Raw genomic sequence first — 18,705 nt, forward strand, 5'->3', positions numbered from 1 at the left:
ACATAAATATATACCTCAGAAATATAAGTTTCTAAGTCCCTAGCTTTGAATGGCAAGACACCTGAGCATCATGCATAATCCTTTGTTGAGCACTTAATCAGCTAGAATCACCAATACAAAATGGAAAAAGACAGCCATCTGAAGATACCAATGTCAGTCGTTCTTCTAGAGGACATAAACATTAACCCCAAGTTAGAATGTCAAACATCAATTAAGGACCAAAACTTCTACCATCAATAACTTCATTTTCATTTTTCAAAATAAAGGCCATTCTAATTCTTCCCAAAACAAATTTGGTGGTGGGGCATGCTAATGGCCCTGACCCAACTATCTTCTTATCACAAAACACAAAGATAATCAGGAGCAGCAAGGAAACAGCCATGAATGCTATTAGTTTATATCACAGGACACTAGTACAACCAATGTCAATGAACACTTTCTGGTTTTCAGTCTTCACAACTAGGAAAGAGGAGGAAGATGAAATAATAAATCCAAAATGGCATTGTTACACAAACGAAAATAGACATCTACACAGATTGTACCTGACAGCATGGAATGACATGCCATAAATAAATGTGCAATAGTTATGAAGGCACAAGATTCATTTTCAAAGACACTTGTTCACTATTTTCTTGACGTAGAACTTGCACAAGACAGCTGCTGCAGATCAATTAACTACACATGTTATAACAATCATCACAAATCTTTCACACTTATATAATGACGACACCCATCACACTTCCTGTATTGACTATGGAAGAAAAACAACAAAACAAACATACACAGGCAGGCCAGGGTGTGCCAATCCCGTAGATTTTTTTTGTCCTTGAAAAAATAGTCGAAGTAGAAACACTCCTCACCTTGTATGATTCTCGACGATCTCTTGGATTTTGTTCATCTTGGAGCCGTCGCTGGACACAAGACTCCACTGCGATTCCCCGTTCCTCGTCGCTCCACCATTATGGCACTCCACCTGATTATTCCCATTCGTTCCCCCGCTGATGGCTGTGGCGGACGAAGACTCACTCACGCTCCCTCCGTCACTCCCGGGAACGCCATTGCTCTGCCCCGACACCATGCCTTCGCCCCTCATACTGACCATACTATCCACTCCCGCTAGAGCTGATCCATCCATAACATAGTGGAGTAGAGCCCGCACTACGGCACAAATCCACAATAATCCAGCTCGCGCGCCCGCCTCACCACAGCTCCGCCGCCTCCATCTTGAGCCTCGATCAGCTGAACCCACGATCAGCTGATAGGGAACACGACGTTGCTTCGCCAGAACAAAGAGATTTAAAAATGGTCGTCCTTCTCTCTTCCTTCGGCTATCTGTGTCTCACACGGTCTTTTCCCTTATCTCTCTATGCAATTTTTAATCTTTAGGCTTGGCTTGATATGTTTTCTTCCATAACGAAGGTTGATTGGTTCGGTGCGGTGGAAATTTACTTAGGAAATTATTGGTATAAGTTGTGTATAGATGTCCTTACCCTATTCCCTTATTTCCTGAAATTGAACATGTAAGCCCAAATATTTACACACTCTAATATCACTACTTTTGCAGCATCAGCAAATGATTCTGGAACATTTATATGAATTAAAAGAATTTCATTCGAGGATGTAAATATCACATTATCTTTATATCAAAGCCACCCTTTGCTATGTATTTACAATACTAGTAGGGCAAGAGAAAGCCCTGATAATTTTCATCACAACTACACAGATATTAGGTAATAAAACAGCATTATAATCATAAAATATTTAGCCCTGTTCTCTACAACACACTAGGAAACTAGTCAAATGTCATGTCTGTAACATAAGATCAAATTAGGACCAAATATGATTATACGGTAAGTAATTATGTAATGATAATGTAGTAAAAGTACCGTGAAAGGGACAAAAATGTCATTACATAGATAAAATTACTTTTTAAAAATAATTTAACCCCAACACCCCTTTGTAACGTCGTGTTGCCCAACTGCGTCATCGACACTTGTTTACACTTTTGCCAAGACGCGGAGAGCTTGAATCATCACATCATACCGAAAAATACGAAAATAAAATGCTCAAATGAAATGCACAAAATACCAAAATTTAAATGAGAACTTTCAGATACGTTAAGGTAATAGTTCTTCTTAGTATACAAATGTTCCTCAAATGGGAGACGAAGAAGCTTTTTCTTAATGAGATTCTTTGGGGAAAGATCGAGTTTATTTACTTTGTATCAGTATTAGGTAATCGACATAGTTTTGTGAATCCCCTACTTCATATTTTAAAAGGTACTTACACAGTTTAGTGTTTCAAGTTTCAGCGGAGTGAATAATAACGGGTAAACTTTAAGCCAAATTCTTTCTGAAATCCCCTTGAAGTCGTGATTACATTTTGTTCAGTGACATTCAAGGTATTATTTCTTATCACGATTGGGAGGGAGGGGGAGCAGTTTTTTCACAGTATATCATGCATATTGAAGTTTATATGAATATATAGATAACCATTCTTTGTGTTTATTCATCAAAAGTAATTATTTTTTGATAATTTATGAGACGTCTCTTTGGTCATTAACACTAGTGTCATCTTTTCCAATGGCAACTAGGGTGTCGCGCAGTGGCTGCGACACCCAAAGCTATCTCGTGATCGGAGGCAAGACATGTCAGTAAGATCCACCCACTTCTGTGACATAACAGGAATGGCCAAAGTTGACAGTTAGCTGTTTTGCTGTACTGGTTATTTTTTCCGACCAGTACAGAGTATTGTGGGGCAAAGTATGAATATGTATGAAATATCCAAAGTAGGAGGAATACATCTGGCAACTCGATAAATGTTTACCACCTTTTCGATTCCTGTCAAATGAGAGCTGTCATGTTTGCCATAACCGCGGTCAGTGGAGTGTGACTAAGAGATACAACCTTGTTATCTCTCTTAGCCTTGATCATTTATGTGCATCACACTTTCCTTGCATTTCATGCTCCAAGTTACCAACAGTCCAATTCTTAATGGTTAATATCTGAAATCAAAAGGGAGTGCTCATTGGGTTACAGTGCTGATTTATTGTTCAGTTCATACCTCTCCAGTGCCAGAAAAGATTGGGACCTCAATTATTCTGTGGTAAATGAGGTATACATCTACCACTTAAACTGGTATCTATATCTCTTTATGGAGTGTTTGTAGTGGGCCTTACTGCTACAGTTCCTAGCACACATGGGGAGATGGCAACTTAAAGGATTGTAGGTCATGGATATGCATCATCCAATATCTGCCCTTCTTCTTATATTATTAATCAGCATATGAAATCTAACAGGAAATGATATTTGCATTGGCTATACCATATGGCTGATATTGTAAGGGTTAAATTGTACACCAGTCAGCAATTACAAATGCTAATGGATTTAGATATGTACTTAAAATAAAATTTGTGATACATGTTAATTAGGAGATTCATCGATTTGCTTCATACACAAACAAATTTTTATGGTTATCCCTTCAGCACACTTCTTTGTAATTTGCACATTTAAATAAAGCTTAATGGATTAGAAGTGTTTATTATGGCAAATGCAGAAAAGATATAAATGAGAATAGATAACTTCACAAACTAATTTGAATGACAAGGTTCTGTTACTTGCATTTCTTATGAAGATTGAATTAAAAAATTCTTATTTAAACTCTTACAAGGCAATTTCTATGGTTAACAGAAACTTGTATGACTAATATATTAAAGCATGCAAATTAGAGCAAAAGTAGTATTTTGGTTGTACAGTGCAGATTCCAAATATGGGTGAGAGACATTTTAGTTATTTATGGCATATTTCTAGAATAGTAATTGCTTGTAGAATAAGTCATTTTACCATATGATACTGTGGTGCCCATTAATATATAACATTAATTGACATATGCAACTGAAGGATAATGGTACAATTAGATAATAAAAGTGTACCCACAGTGCCTTAGGGCCTGTGCTCTAACACACGTCAACAGTCTCCACTGTGTATTCCAAGAAGATATGGTTTGTAGAACACCCTGACTGTTTATTTGACAAATAAGAAAGCAATTGAAGCTGTGTCCTGCTTCACATACTGTATGTAGACAAGGCCTTTTCCAAACTTCATAGGCTTTGCTGTTGCTTGCTTTATGTATAACAGAAAATTTAGAATAATATTTTGGGATGTTTTGATATTTATTCCCCTTGCTTTCATATGTATGATCATAATTTTTCCTTCTGGAATTTTGGTAACGTTTTATGATACACCTTTAGTATAACTGCTAAATTTTATATTCAAATAGAACAGGAGTCCACATATACTTTTCTTCACAACACATATGAAAGTCAGGCGGAAGACCTAATTTCAAGATGTTGAGCTGCTGTCTCATGGTATCCTTGCTGTCATTTAAGTTGATGGATGTTTGGTTTTCTAACAATAAGTAAATTTGTGCCATGCATTGCCTTTTCGGAAACTGGAGTATCATAAACTTTCTTTAGTCACCAAAGGTCTCAATATCTCAGAGTTCCTATTCTCATTTTTTCACAACAGTGATATATATTTATTAGATCAAACTTTTAATGCTAAATTACAAGTCACACATCTTTAGATCACAACAAATATTGTTGATAGATTTTTAAAAGTATTTCTGGATCCTGAAATGGAACGTTTGATTACTTAATAACTTTGTTACCTGGTGTAAGTTTAGGCTAAGCAAGCGGCTCATGCCAGGGCCATCTTGGGGACTGGTCATCTGATATATTTGTTAGGACATGTGGAGGTCAGTAAGTAAGATATTAAAAAAACAAATTATGATTACCTTGATAATGAGGAGTGTGGTTTATCATACAAAGTAGCATTAAAAATAAGGGGTAATAGTATTAATAGAAAAAATACAGTTTTCGATGGGTACTGATGGTTTAGTTGGTCATGGAAGATTGATTTACAAAGAAATAAATTCAATGTACCTTTTTGGTCCCAATGATATAGGGATAAAAATGTTGGGTTTATGCATATAATAGACTCTGTATTTTTCAGTTGCAAAGAAATGTCCAGTGAAGATGACCTACAACTCCTTGACCAGCAGTTGGATTCTCGCCTTCAGCGTCTCCAAGGCTTATGGATATCATCCAGCAGTGATCATGTAGAGTCGTATAAAGTATCTTTTAAGTTCAAATGGAGTACATTTGTAACAGAGCAAGAAGATTGTTTTGAGTTATGTAATTCTGTTATGACTGCATTTTACAGCTACCAGTCTTGGTCAAGAGAAGATTAACTTAATTTTGAACAAGAATTAGAATGCTATGAGAAAGTTTTCAGTCATCTTTATTTTTCATAACTGTCTAAATTTTGATATATGATTTATTACTATTAACTTCAGATTTAAGATTTGTAAACATACTCTAATGACTGATATTGTGTACAACTTAAGGGCTGCATTATTTTACAGGTTGCAACCCAGCAAAGAGTTTCCCAAGCATCACATAGAGAACCAAAAGACTGCCTTAGCAAAACCAGTGAGACTATTACTTGTCAAAATTCTCACCAAAAATATACTGTAGGAGAGACAGTGAATCAAGGAGATGCTGTCATTAAGACAACTGCTCCTTTTTTACATGGAGATCAAAAGACTTGCACTGAAAATGCAGAATATCTCTATTGGGATACAAAAGCAACTCAACAGGAGTATCAGCCATCAGTTTATAGAGGGAGTGATAAAACTTGTACCACAGAACAACAGAACAAAACTGGAATAGAAAAGAGACAACTCTCCACACGTGTTGCAGAAAACTCTAATGAGCAAGTAATTGAGGAAAAACAGGAAGCCACAGATGATCATCTTGAAGAGGCAGAAGATGCCATATTCGATGAGTTTTTAGACCAGTCAACAAGATACAGGATAAGCTCATTGTGTAAGAAAGTGACCCATCTCAATGGAACCATCAGTGTGCTACAGGAAGAGTGTAAAAGACTGGTAAGTGATGCAAGGAGGCAATCCTCATTTCAAAATATTGGTGGGAAATTTTTTGATAAAATTGCTTTCATCATGTTATTATTCCTGCCCACCATTTCACCCACATGGCAATTCCATCAGTATAGGATATCTCAACATTTAAATAGGATTTCTCTCCAAAGATTTTATAATTCAGAACTTAAGAGGATTACCTTATGAATTGCATACATAACCCCTAGACACAGATGAAGTTAATGCAGAACTATCCATAGATTTCAGAAAGGCAATTAAAGACCTTTTGCTTGTTGTGGTCATAGGAGAACTAAATATAGATATGGATAAATGGAAAAACCCTCTACTGTGTAGATACTATGGTAGAAAAACCCACAATGCACAGACAAAATTTATTGAAATATACAAGACAACAGTTTCGGAATCCTCCTGGAATCCATCATCAGTTTGTGCATTGCCTTTTTTTCTATCATAGATATAGATGTTAGCCATTAATATGTAAATTTATATTAAAATAGAATTATCAAATAATTTTAGTCTTAATTTCAACATGCCAGTCACATCAGTCAGTTTAATTTGTTACTATCAATACTGCTTGATGTAAAAGGATGTATAATTGATAGTTTGTGTGTGTGTGTGAGAGAGAGGGAGAGAGAATGAGAGAGAGAGTGTAACTGTCATCATTTTTTTTTTCTTTTCTTTTCTTTTTTTAGTTTTACAGATTTGTTTGTTCTGCCCTAGTTTCATATCATTGTTTATTTCTCTTACTACAGTGCCTTTGCTAACAGTTATATATGTTCTGCTTTGTCTATGGTCATATTATTTAATATAGTATCCTTGCCAAAGACAAATTTTAAAAATAATATTGGGAAGCAGAAATCTAATCAGCAGGGTTGTTTAGTAACATAATTTTAAATACTCTTTACGTGATTTGTAAAAGTAGAAAAAAAAAATTTCTTTCTCTCACATGTACTTTCACATGTTAAGTGCAAGAATGTACAAGCTAATATCTGATAGAAATAAACTAGATTAATTTGAAGTTATATTTAAAACAGCTCACTTATATCATCAACCTTACTTCAGAGGAGCTCCGCCACACAATCACTCATCAGAATTAGATAACATTTACCAAAACCCTTTCTTTCAGTCGAATGCCAAGAAGGAGGCCTGCACCAGAGCCCACACTTCTGAGACAGAGAGGAGGACCCTGAATAAACAAGTGCTTCTTCTGCAGCAGCAGACCACCAAACTCCAAAAATCTAATAAGCAGCTTCAAGATCGTGTACAGGAGCTGAATATTGAGTGCCAAGGATTGCGGAAGGTAATAAACAGTTTGAGGAGAAAGAGGGAATGGACAGAGAGAGAGAGAAGGATCATGCAGATGTAGTAGATTGGTGTTTCTACTACGTAATAAGTCTCTTTTTTTGTTGTTGTTGTTAGGGAGTTGTTCAGATGTGAATGCCCACTGTGATGGCTGGGTGCTGTTGGTGAAGTGGAGTTTTACAGGGGCATTGGGGAAGTTCCTCCAGCTGGCAGAGGACAGGGCTGTCGTGTGTTGCTGCTGCACAGGTGAAGTTTGCTGGAATGAGTTTTGTGTGTTTCATGTTTTAGATCTTGGAGTTTCAGTTGGGAGCTGTGTCAAAGAAATTGGGAACAAGGGGAGCTTACTTGAGTGGTCCAGTCAGAGTCCCACAAAGTGTCTGGTTTTAACTAGTCAGATTTCAGAAGTGAAACGTGAGATGTGCCCACTGATAACTAATCAGGATGAGACTGTTGAAGCATCATGTAAGAATCTCTGTATTTCATTTGCAGAGTTTTTTTTTAATTTCATACAAATTGATCCAAGATATATTATGTTTATATCATAGGTCCTTTAGTTTTGTTCTTTTATTATGATTATTATCTCATATGGTTGGCTTTGTCATATATATTGAACTATTTCATATTCTTAGATGCTTTGTAATGTTATAATGATTATCATTTGATTTTCCATTCAAGAAGCTGGACATTGTCTAGCTTTCCTGAGTCTTCTCTTCCTGGTTTAATGATCTTTTGGGTTTGTTGTCTATCATATCCAAATTCTGATCAATTTTTATGGTTTCCACCTAGGTCTTTTTTGGACTTCCAGAGTATTTTGTATAGATGACTTTTCTTGATATATTTATGCCATCACAGTTTCTTGCCTCGGATTAGAGGTTCCATTTTAGAGATACCAAGTATATCCAGGAGGCTGTGTAAGTTGGTTTACAAGTAATTTTTTGTGTTACATGCCAGTCATTTTGCAAAATCTTGCAGAAGCTTTAGTGACTGCCCAGGTCTCATTGCCAAACAGCATGATGCTCCACACACAGGTTTGGTGTATGCATCCTCTGGTGATGAGCAATAATGCTCTGGTGGTCAAGATTGGTATGAGTTCCCTGAACTTTCCTGCTGTATTGGATCTAGATGATATTGATACCTCTGTCAACTTCCACTGGAGATTTCCTGAGTCTTTGAGTGTATTACAGTCTAAAGTGATAGTTTTGATCTTAACTGGTTGGATCCATCATAAAAAAGAATTTGGCTCAAATTGTTGTAAGCTATAGATACTGAGTGATGGGGACAACTAGCTGTCAGTGCACAAAGCTCTTGGACGGAAATTAGACTCCATGTGCCGTAAGGAAGGGGCTCTTGCATTATTTCCACAGGTAAATAAGGTTCTAGGGAGGACACTATTTCCATGTACAGGAACCTATTCATGCCTTCCTCGGCCAGCAGTACGGAGTGTGTTATTAAAAATTGAATGTTACAAAAATATAGTCTCTGCTCAGTGAAAACAGTCTATTACCATCTTGATACAGCATAATAAATGACAAATATAAACAGAAATATTAGATCAGGAAAAAATGCATATACAGAATAAGACCTAATAGCATTACAAACAGGAGGCAAGGAGTCTTGATACCACACATGAGTGTTCATGTAGGCTAGTCCTACAAGCCACAAACACGGGAGAGTCACCACTCAAGTAAGCCTAATGTCTGAATTTTGGTCACCATGGAGCCATGGAGTACTGAGATCCAACAGCCAAAACACTCAGGACTCAGTAGAGCACGTACCCAGTTTGACATAATACAGTTGATATTAGGTTATTTATATCTAAATTGTATTTCTAAACTTTTTACAACTCTCAGCAAACTGTAGTCCATATCATCAGGAATTGAAAGAGGACATGGCAGAATTATAAGAGAAAGTGTAAGAAATTTGTTGAAGAGAATGTAAGATATAGATTTCTCACTAGAATAACATGCAATATATGTGGCATGGCCAGAAAATGAAGCATTTTCATAGTGAAATATGACATTTCTTATATGAGTGAGTGAGTGAGCTTCATATGCATTTGAAAGACTTAAATTAGATTATTTTTATTTTTATTTTCCAGATATAGACATGGTTTGATTATACAGAAAATTATTTTGCTTTAATTTGTCTACTAAATCCATAGTAAAGTAATCAGACAGTAATGTAGACATCACTTTTGAGTAATATTTATTTGACTTTGCCAACAGCAATGGTATAAATTCCTTTCTTTTGGAGATTTTGCTCATTTGTAGGGCCTCTCAGATAATAATGGAAGACTTTGGATATCTCCCACTGGATATAGGAATTGGCTCGGTGCTTTAGAGGATTTGTATTGATTAACAAAACTCATGATTCTTAGGGATTAGAGTTTTTCTTTCTCTCTTTCCTTCTTTCTTCCTTTTCTTCTTTTTCACTAATTTTAACAGAAAAGGATTATTTCAGAGACATTTGGTTGAGGGATATAGCTTCTATAATACTGATGTACCTTGCCTAATAATATTTATTAGCTTATCCAATGTATTAATTTTATCATTTATCCATATAGTTGTACATGTTACCTAGAATTTAAAAAGTATCACAGGTACATCCATATACATCAGCAAAATCATATTTTTACCATAGAAGACAATAGATTATGTATTTAGATGTATTCATAAGTATCTCAACATATGAATGGTAAATATTCAATAATACAGTAGGAGATAACTCTGTGATGAATAATGGTATTGTTGTTTTGAGGGGGATTGTGGGAAAGGAGAAGATTGGGGGGGATGGCTGGATGGAAGATGCCACTTAATACCAGAATTGTCAGTCCACTTCAGCTGCATTTCATTCACAAGAAGAAAGAGGCAGGAAAGCATGACTGTGTGATCAACTCAGGGAGAGGAAGGTCTACAAGTGGAATGGGGGTATTGTAGCTAGAAGAAACTAGGCAAACTTATGTTGTGATTAAAAAAAAAAAAATCAATGGAAAAGAGTATGCTTATACAATAGTGGCAGATCATGAAGGCTACACATTATGGAGAAAGTCATGCTTGTGGAAAAATATATTGTAGGGCTTAAATAATTGTAACAATATAAATAGTGACTCATAGTGAATTGTAGGAATATGATTTTTTAGTGGGGGGAGGCATGTTATAAGTATTCTAAATTAATAACATCTAGATTATATTAATTTTCATTTTTGATTACCGTTTGATTGGAATTATTCTGATTTAGACAACTACAATATTAAGCTGCTCTCTTCTAGTCTTATGATGATTTATTATTAAAGTCACTCCTGCAATTCACATTTGCATAATACATATTTTATCATATGACACTCCATGTGGCTTTATGCTTTCATATGAACTCCCCCTAATCCTATTCCTGTTGTTATGGGGGAGGGGGGGGGCCTGGGAGTCAGAGACTGAGAACCAATGCTGGGGTTCAACATTGTCTAGGACCTCAGCCCATGATGCAAATAATTTTACACAGTCTTCTCTTCTTCTCTTTATTTTTCCTTCCTTTCACAATCCTTTCTACTATCTACTTCCTAAGTTGTAACAGCAGTGTTGGAAGGATAAAAGGTTGACTGTGTGCCATTCATGAACGGCCTTGGGGAGCTGTGGACACAGTATTCCCCTGTTTAGTTGTCTAGCCTTTAACCATTAAGGGGACCCTAAGAGGTGGACCATTTCTCTCCCCTACATACTCCATGACCAGTAATGAAGATTTTGTACCTTTATTAGTGACAATGAGGTTTTCCCCTTATGGACTAATTCCAATGATTTTAATTCCCCCCTAGGCTCTTCTTTGACTACATCTCTGAACATTTCCAATATCTCCTCCTCATTGCCTAATGTCCACAGTACTACTTCACTACACCATTCCCCCTACAGGCTACCATAAGTCCTCCACCAATATTGCAGATTAATTTCTGTAGACATTACTTCCCCAAAATGTTTATATTGGTGGAGAGGCCCTCCTCTCCAACTGCAGCAACCTCCCACTTGTCAATGTCAGAATTGTTGGCATCTTGGCTACCCTGCCCAACACCTCTACTCCACAGTTTGTGCTTAAGCTGGTCATGATAGATCAAACTGCTCTGGATAATACACACAAGGTTTTTATTTACTCCCTTCTCCAGTGCTGTCCTTAGCTCTGTCCCTCCCCCTCCCTTCAAAGAGGTTTCTCCATTATCCTCAGTTTCTCTTCCTCATCCCACTTCTACCCCCTCCCTCTCCCAGTCAAATTCTTTTGCCATTCTAAATCCATACACCCCAGTCTCTACCACTTTTCTAAATTCAGACTTTAATCTGGTCTTCCCTGTTATCTACCCCACCTCTTTGCTTGACTCATTGCAAGACAAGCTAAATGTTCCACTCCTTCCTCTCCTACCACATCCTCTCATACATCAGCCTCTACCTCCGCCCCTCAAACGTCTGTCCCCTCTTCTTGGACCTCCCCAACCAACCACACTTCAGAATCTCTAGAGAACATGTCTATGCCTCATACATCCTTTAATCTCTCTGCTCCCATTCCCTCTGCACTCATAATGACTGTCGACATCTATCCTCCTCCTACTCATTTTGCTTTGTAACCATTAACCATTAACTATGTCATGTGATCTATTGTTTGAGCTTGGCATAATAATACAAGCTTCATTCAATAACAAATGGAGAAATGGTTTCTACAGATATGAAATATTTAAATGCATGTAATGTTAAACCTCATTGTTTCAATTAATAATATTCTCAAACATATGATATATCCATTGGTAGTGGAAACTTTAAGGGAGAAATCAGTTAATCTGTTTTAGTTAAGTGAAACTGAAGAGTACCTAAATGTAAGAAACTTACAATGTAGTTTAATAATTGAAGAAAACAAAACAGCTCTCATCAGTAGGATGAAATATAAGTATTATGAAAGCTGGAAGGGGAAGAGGGTGAAAAGGGACAGGGTTTTGGGGCTCATGAGATATCCATGAGTACCAGAAAGACCCAAGTGGGTTCAGCTGTTGGGGGTAACACTAGGGTGATCTATGCCTAAGGATGCAGGAGCTGCATAGAAGTTAGTAGTTTTTTCAAAAAATTGGAAAATGAAACCTTTCTTTATTGTATCTTTACAGTTATTGTTGTGAATTCACAAATTACCAAAAAATCTACAGAATATAAAACAGATAAATATTTAGTTTTAGATTTATACCTGTATATCTTTGAGGTAGTCTGTAAAAAGCAAATGTAAGCAACAATCATATTTGAAAACCTTTTAAGTCATTCATAACATGGTGAAAAATCATTATTTCATTTCCCATATGTTGGGATGAAGCTTACACATCCAACCATGAGTTAGACAATTGCCCAGGTGTGGAACAGTGCATGCAAGTGTACCCCAGCCTTTCTGAACATTTTGATCAGTATGAATGGGTTAAGCTTTACATTCAGGGTCATGTTATGTCTGGCATGTTCTTTTGAATGCTTATTATAAGGCAACCAGCCACATTCAGAAAAATGTGAAGGGGATGCTCAGATAAAACATACTGAATATATGTTGTAAGGATATTTATGTATATGAATTCTTATATTTTGCTTTGCCAATTAGGAAAAGGTTCAGTAGAAATGAATCTTGCTTGAGAACCATATTTTCTGTATATTCATATATTTCATAATATTTAACTTAGTTTATTGTATTTTGTTTTATAAAAAAGCTTGGTACAATTAGTGTTTTGAGACAGGTAAAGGGAAGAATGTATAAGTAAGAAAAGGAAATGTGATGACTTGGTAGACTAGTGAAGATTAGAAAATATAAGATTTTTTTTCAGGAAATACAGAATTAAAAAATATATATAATAAAGTCAGTGATGAAATATGAATTGGTGATGTAGAATACTACTTATATCAAAATAGTAGAAAGTAAAAGTATAGGAGGATAACATTAAAATGGTAGACAAGGAACACAGTAAAGTCCCCACAAACACCAGGAAAGATGGCAGGCACTGGGAATCATGAACAGTAAAGCATTCCAGGAATAGAAAGGCAAATGCCAGCCGAGGGAAACAATTATACTGGAGGTGTGTTGTTAGGGGAACAAATAGAGAAGTTATATTGTCCAAAACATTGGAAGAAAGAAGGCCACTGAATTGCTATTGAGGTGTCAGAGATGCTTCTTCAGCTGGAAAGCTGGAAAGACCTCACTAAACAACATCAGCTTCATAGATTATTTCTCCTTTTGATTTTATTACTCAGACATGCTTTTCATTTCCCTTACTAGGGAAGGGACCAGCAATAGGCTTCGTAGTCCTTCAGACTGTTATGGAGTTTGATTTATTACTTGCGTATCTAACACAGACTCTTCTGGTTTCAGGAACTTTCAAGTCATCAGCATAGTGAGAATGAGCATCGCAGCAGCCAGTCATCTTTCCAAGCCCAGCTTACACGAGCTCATTCAGAAAATGCTTCCTTGCGTGAGCAGATATCTGCACTGAAAAATAGGCACAAGGTTTGAGTTATTTGTTCATATTAGGAATTTTTATGTTAGTATTTTTTCTTCATTTTTTTTTTTTTTTTTGTAAAAGTAGAGAAATTTATGATTCAGAATGATCTTGAGTGTCACTTTTAGGTGAATAAGAGGTACTGATTTTGGGAATTGTAAGTTCGTTTCTAACTTTTATGTAAAAAATTAGATGTTAAACATAACCGACAATTTTTTCACATAATGTAACCTGTTTCATTTATTATTATTGTTCTGTTTTCTAAATCCAGGAAGAATTAGAACAGCTCAGAACAGCATTAGGAAGTAGCAATAGCAAAGTAAAAGAGTTGGAGAGACAGCAGAGGAACATGAATGCTTTAGTTAAGAAGCAAGACAAGCTTATTGGAGTTCTTAATGAGCAGAAAGTAAGTTCTTAGAAATATGATATTTTACCTCAGCTTTAAAGTTTGAACTGTAGAGCATTGAGATTTATGCTTTATTTTAAAACATAACAAGTTATTCCAAAGGAATATAGATAAGTGTTACATGTTTTATATATAATGCAATAAATCCCAACTTACTTTCCAGAACAATTTAGCAGCAGCCAAAGCAGCAGCAGGGCTAGAGGAGAAATTTTTAAACATCATCACACCACTACAACCTCAATAGATTTTACATTGTAATATACCTATATGAAAAAAAGGGACATTGAAGAATTTGTTCATAGTGCCTTTGTCATCTGTAGAATCTTCTCTTACTCTATTTTCCTAGAATGAGAACAGCTGAGACAGACTGAATAAGCTAGGGTTTCATTACTACTTTCTTCTCTTTCTCGAAAGTAAACTAAATAGCAATCTCCACTTTTTTTTCTTTTTTCTTTTTTTTACTATATCTCAAAGCAAAACAAGGATTTTACTTGTTAACTTAATATAATTTTATATATATCTTACCTTCATGCCTATCTTTGTAGCCTTTCACTGGCTGTAAGATCTACATTAAATCCAAATATGATAGTATATCCGTGTGGAAAAAAGATCATGAGAACTGCACTTCGATATTTTGAGGGGGCCATTGCAGTGTAAGATATATTGCCAATCACAAGTTTAAAGACAATGTAGTACTTATTGCAAGTTGCATGGAAGAATTGTAAAAGTTACTAGATATAGTAAAAACTGCAAGTAAAGATCACGTACTTTACTTTCATGTTGAAAATTGTATGGAGCAGTATGAACAAAAAGGTTAATTGTTAATTAAAAAAAAAAAAAAAAAAAAAAAAATTATATATATATATATATATATATATATATATATATATATATATATATATATATATATATATATGTAGAATCACTTTACATATCTTGAAATTACTATATCAGACTCCATTGATGACATCAAGGAGATAGAGAGAAGGTTTCCCACAGCTAAAAGTGCAGCACTATCAATTTCAGTAATCTTGAAAGGTTGGTATGTTTTCTCAAAACAAAAACAGAAACTGCTGAGGTCCCAAATGCAACCCACAGATTAGAATGCTGGATATTTAGACAGAGTGATAGAATTTTTTTAGCATTGGTGTTTCTGTAGAGTCTTATAAATAACCTAGAGTAAAAGAGGAAAGCAAACTAATGGGTCTTTAACAGCAGTGATCAAACTGAAAGGCTACTTAGTTGCATAGACAGGAGGGACGTATCATACAAAGCAATAGCTTTGTGTGAGGCAAAAGAATTCTAACAAGTAAACCAGAGGCAGACAAGAGAATATTCTTTCAGTTAACATCAAAAGCATAACAACAGTAAGCTGAGGAAGAACACTTGAGCTACTATGGCAGATCAGCAATGGCAGCTCAGCCTTATGGTCTCCCCAAAGTTGATGATGGGCATTGAATAAAAGTACCCTGAGTACTAAAAGTGTGACATTCAAAACCACCAATTCCAACATCCTATATTACCCTATAAAATAAAGCAAAAAGTGGTAAGGCTTTCATGATAGTTATTAAAACATACTGGCTTTCAAAGTCCGTATACCTAGAATATACTATATACTGAATATATTGTTTAGTGTACAATAGTCAGTAACTTGCTTAATTTTTTTTGCATTTGATCTATTCCTGAATATGGATAATTATTCTCAGAAACTTTAGCACACACACCGAGTCAGTTTCTATTATTGTTTTTTGCTCATCCTGTTCTTGTTCACAATTCAGCCTTAACTTCCACAGCTTAAAGAAATGTGAAGCTCCAGCAAGCTATGCTTATCAAATTTGGTCAAAACTTTGCACAGATTGATATTGTTTGTGTCCAACTCTGTAATAGAAGGCAATACACACAAGGACACCTATATTTTTTCACACTGTTACAGACACTCCCATATAGACTCCCCATCCCATCCATTGCTCGATGTTGTGGCCAAGGGGCTTAGGAAACAGAAGCTGGGACCTAGTGCTGGGATAGGAATCACCTATATTTTGGTCCTCAGTCCTTCACTCAGCTAATTTTTGCAATTTCTTTTCCCCTTTCTATTTCCTTCTCTTCTCCAACCCCTTCTGCTATACAGTTTGCAAAGTGTGAGCCATGTTGAAAAGATGAAAGGTTGACTTAGTGCCCATCATGAATGTCTTGGAGAAGCCAATGGCACGATATTTAGTTATCTAGCTCTCACCCCTCAAGGGTACACTGTTTCTCTCCCCAACATATTCAAGGCTTACCATGGTCAGTAATGAAGATTTTGTAGTCCTATTAGGAACAATGAGGGCTGCCCCTTTATAAACTAGCCCCACCAACTTCAATCCTCCTGGTTCCCTGGCTGCAATCTTTCCTTTGGCCACAACTGAACACAGCTACTGCTACCTTCTCAACACTTACTATCAGCTCAGTCCAGTCTAAATCATCCACCTCCAGAAAACATTCCTCCTTACCCAACGTCCTCTACGTCATCTCCTCCACCCCAACAGCTTTCTTCATCTGTTACCCCCTCCTCCCTTATTACTACTCTACCCTTATTGTCCACCTCTCTTAACACTACTCTCTTCCACACGTCTTAGTCCTTCTACCACCCCCACTTCTACAAACCTTTTGAATACTCTGTTTAGTCTAGCTAAATGGGATTGAATTTTCATAATCCCCTCTACAGCCCTTCACTCTGACAACACTCTCCTCTTCCAGCAATGTTTCCAAAAACTGCTGAGGCCCCGCCCCAATTGTTCCCACGCTATCACAGTTACACCTGAATCCCAGGCAAAAACATTACCAGAGCTGACTGACATCACTGGCAAACCCATTCCTGCCCAGTCTCATCCCTCTATCAATGCTTGTACTGGAACTATCTCCAGACTGCCCTATGACAGGGACAGGTCACATTGTGGAGAAGACTTACTCTCCTGCCTCATGGACTATAAGGAAGCATCAGTACAATGCTATACCATTACCCCTAGGGGCTGCCATTAGTCCTCCACTAAATTACCAAGATTATTTTCTGTAGACATGACCTTCCTCATGTTGTTCATATAGGCAGAAAGTCCCTCTCTGTCTGACCATATCAACCTCCCCACATCAATGTGAGAATTGTTGGTGTCTAGGCCACCCTGCTAAACACTGTTGCTCCATAGCTTGATGCCCTCTATGTGCACAACCTGGCCATGGTCAATTAAACTGCTCTGCACAGTCACACACGTATGCCAATTGTTGTGGCTCCCATAATGCATTTTATAGGGGCTGTATATAAAGTCCCAACTCTAGTGCTGCCCATCACTCTTTGTTGCAACAATGCCCTTCCCAGGATTCTCTCCCTCCTAACACTTATGAAACTGTGCTCTAATTGTCCTTAAACCCCATTTCTCCTTTTGCTAATCCCTACCTTACCCTACAAGCATCCTTGCAGAATCCCTTCTTTTGATAACTGATCTAATCACCCTTGTTAATCCCTACCTTAGCCCATTTACTCACTCTCTTTACCCTCACCCCTTTTTGCTCCTTTCAGTGCCCTAATACTCTGAACTGCTATACGACTTTTGACATGTAGCACATTTAATCATCAAACAACCCCTCCCTCTTTATACTTTTCATGACTACACCTTTCTATAGTGCTATAGGACCTTTGATGTCTAGAACATATATTTTGCTTTGTAACCATTAACCATTCCAAATAAACTCAAGTACTCTATGAATAAACGAAGCTCCAACATTATATAAATAAAATGATAAACTAAAAACATACCTATCAACTACAAAACTTACACTCACTATCTTTGTCAGCATCTGAGTGATGTGTGCCCAATATGAGCACAGCTCTATATAAGGAGCATTCCTGAGTCCCTGTCGTATGAGTGGGTTGACCTTTGGCCATTGCAATATCAGATTATTTTAGTCTGCAATATGAACAATAATGTATATTATTTCTGCAGATAAAAACATTTGCTGAAGCTAGTCATGTATGCATGATATACTATTTAGAAGAGGTGAAATTTTATTTTTATAGAATGTAATACTTTGCCATAGTCAAGAATATATTTTGATATTTCACAGAAAATAGTAAACATACCAAATGTTGACATAGTGAACTAAAAGTCTACTTTGTGTACATCCAAGTGGTTTATTAAATGATCTTCCTTTTGATGAGGTTTTCATTAATGTTTTGCCTACTAGTTACATTTTCTTTATTAGATGTGTATTTTCTCTGTTGGATAAAATTGTTTCATACCAGTTTCTTCAGGTACCAGTAATATTTAAATGTTACAGATGATTTATTTAAATATTAAGTTAGTTATATCATGAATGACAGGGATTATACACACACACACATGTATATACGCACGCTGAGGATGTGTGTGCATATGCACACCAACGCACACACACACACACAGACACACACACACACACACACACACACACACACACACACACACACACACACACACACACACACACACACACACACACACACACACACACACACACACACACACACACACACACA

At 36.5% G+C, this 18,705-nt stretch overlaps 2 protein-coding genes across 7 annotated transcripts; one reads left to right on the forward strand and one right to left on the reverse strand.

Moving 5' to 3' along the window:
• Positions 1–860: 860 nt before the first annotated feature.
• Positions 861–1,526, reverse strand: LOC138859530 (DNA-binding protein RFX7-like; the record flags this gene model as incomplete). The annotated part of the gene is given in 1 exon segment (XM_070115010.1): positions 861–1,526. A coding segment is annotated over 1 exon segment (275 nt), but the record flags the coding sequence as incomplete, so codon positions are not given.
• A 440-nt stretch (positions 1,527–1,966) lies between these two features.
• Positions 1,967–14,989, forward strand: LOC113827863 (coiled-coil domain-containing protein 186). Of its 6 annotated transcripts, none has more exons than XM_027380797.2 (7): positions 1,967–2,122; positions 5,013–5,133; positions 5,425–5,949; positions 7,088–7,261; positions 13,627–13,761; positions 14,025–14,159; positions 14,323–14,989. In XM_027380797.2, exons 2-7 carry the CDS (start codon positions 5,023–5,025, stop codon positions 14,401–14,403), a joined length of 1,161 nt encoding a protein of 386 aa, XP_027236598.2. In that variant the 5' UTR covers positions 1,967–2,122; positions 5,013–5,022; the 3' UTR covers positions 14,404–14,989. The 6 variants fall into 6 exon arrangements, with proteins under 6 accessions (XP_027236598.2, XP_027236599.2, XP_069971114.1 ...); XM_027380798.2 differs by having other exon boundaries at positions 5,013–5,118; XM_070115013.1 differs by lacking the exon at positions 1,967–2,122 and adding an exon at positions 2,160–2,279.
• Positions 14,990–18,705: the final 3,716 nt, after the last annotated feature.

This window comes from Penaeus vannamei, chromosome 37 (assembly GCF_042767895.1).
Source record: "Penaeus vannamei isolate JL-2024 chromosome 37, ASM4276789v1, whole genome shotgun sequence".
Classification (NCBI taxonomy): Eukaryota; Metazoa; Arthropoda; class Malacostraca; order Decapoda; family Penaeidae; genus Penaeus; species Penaeus vannamei.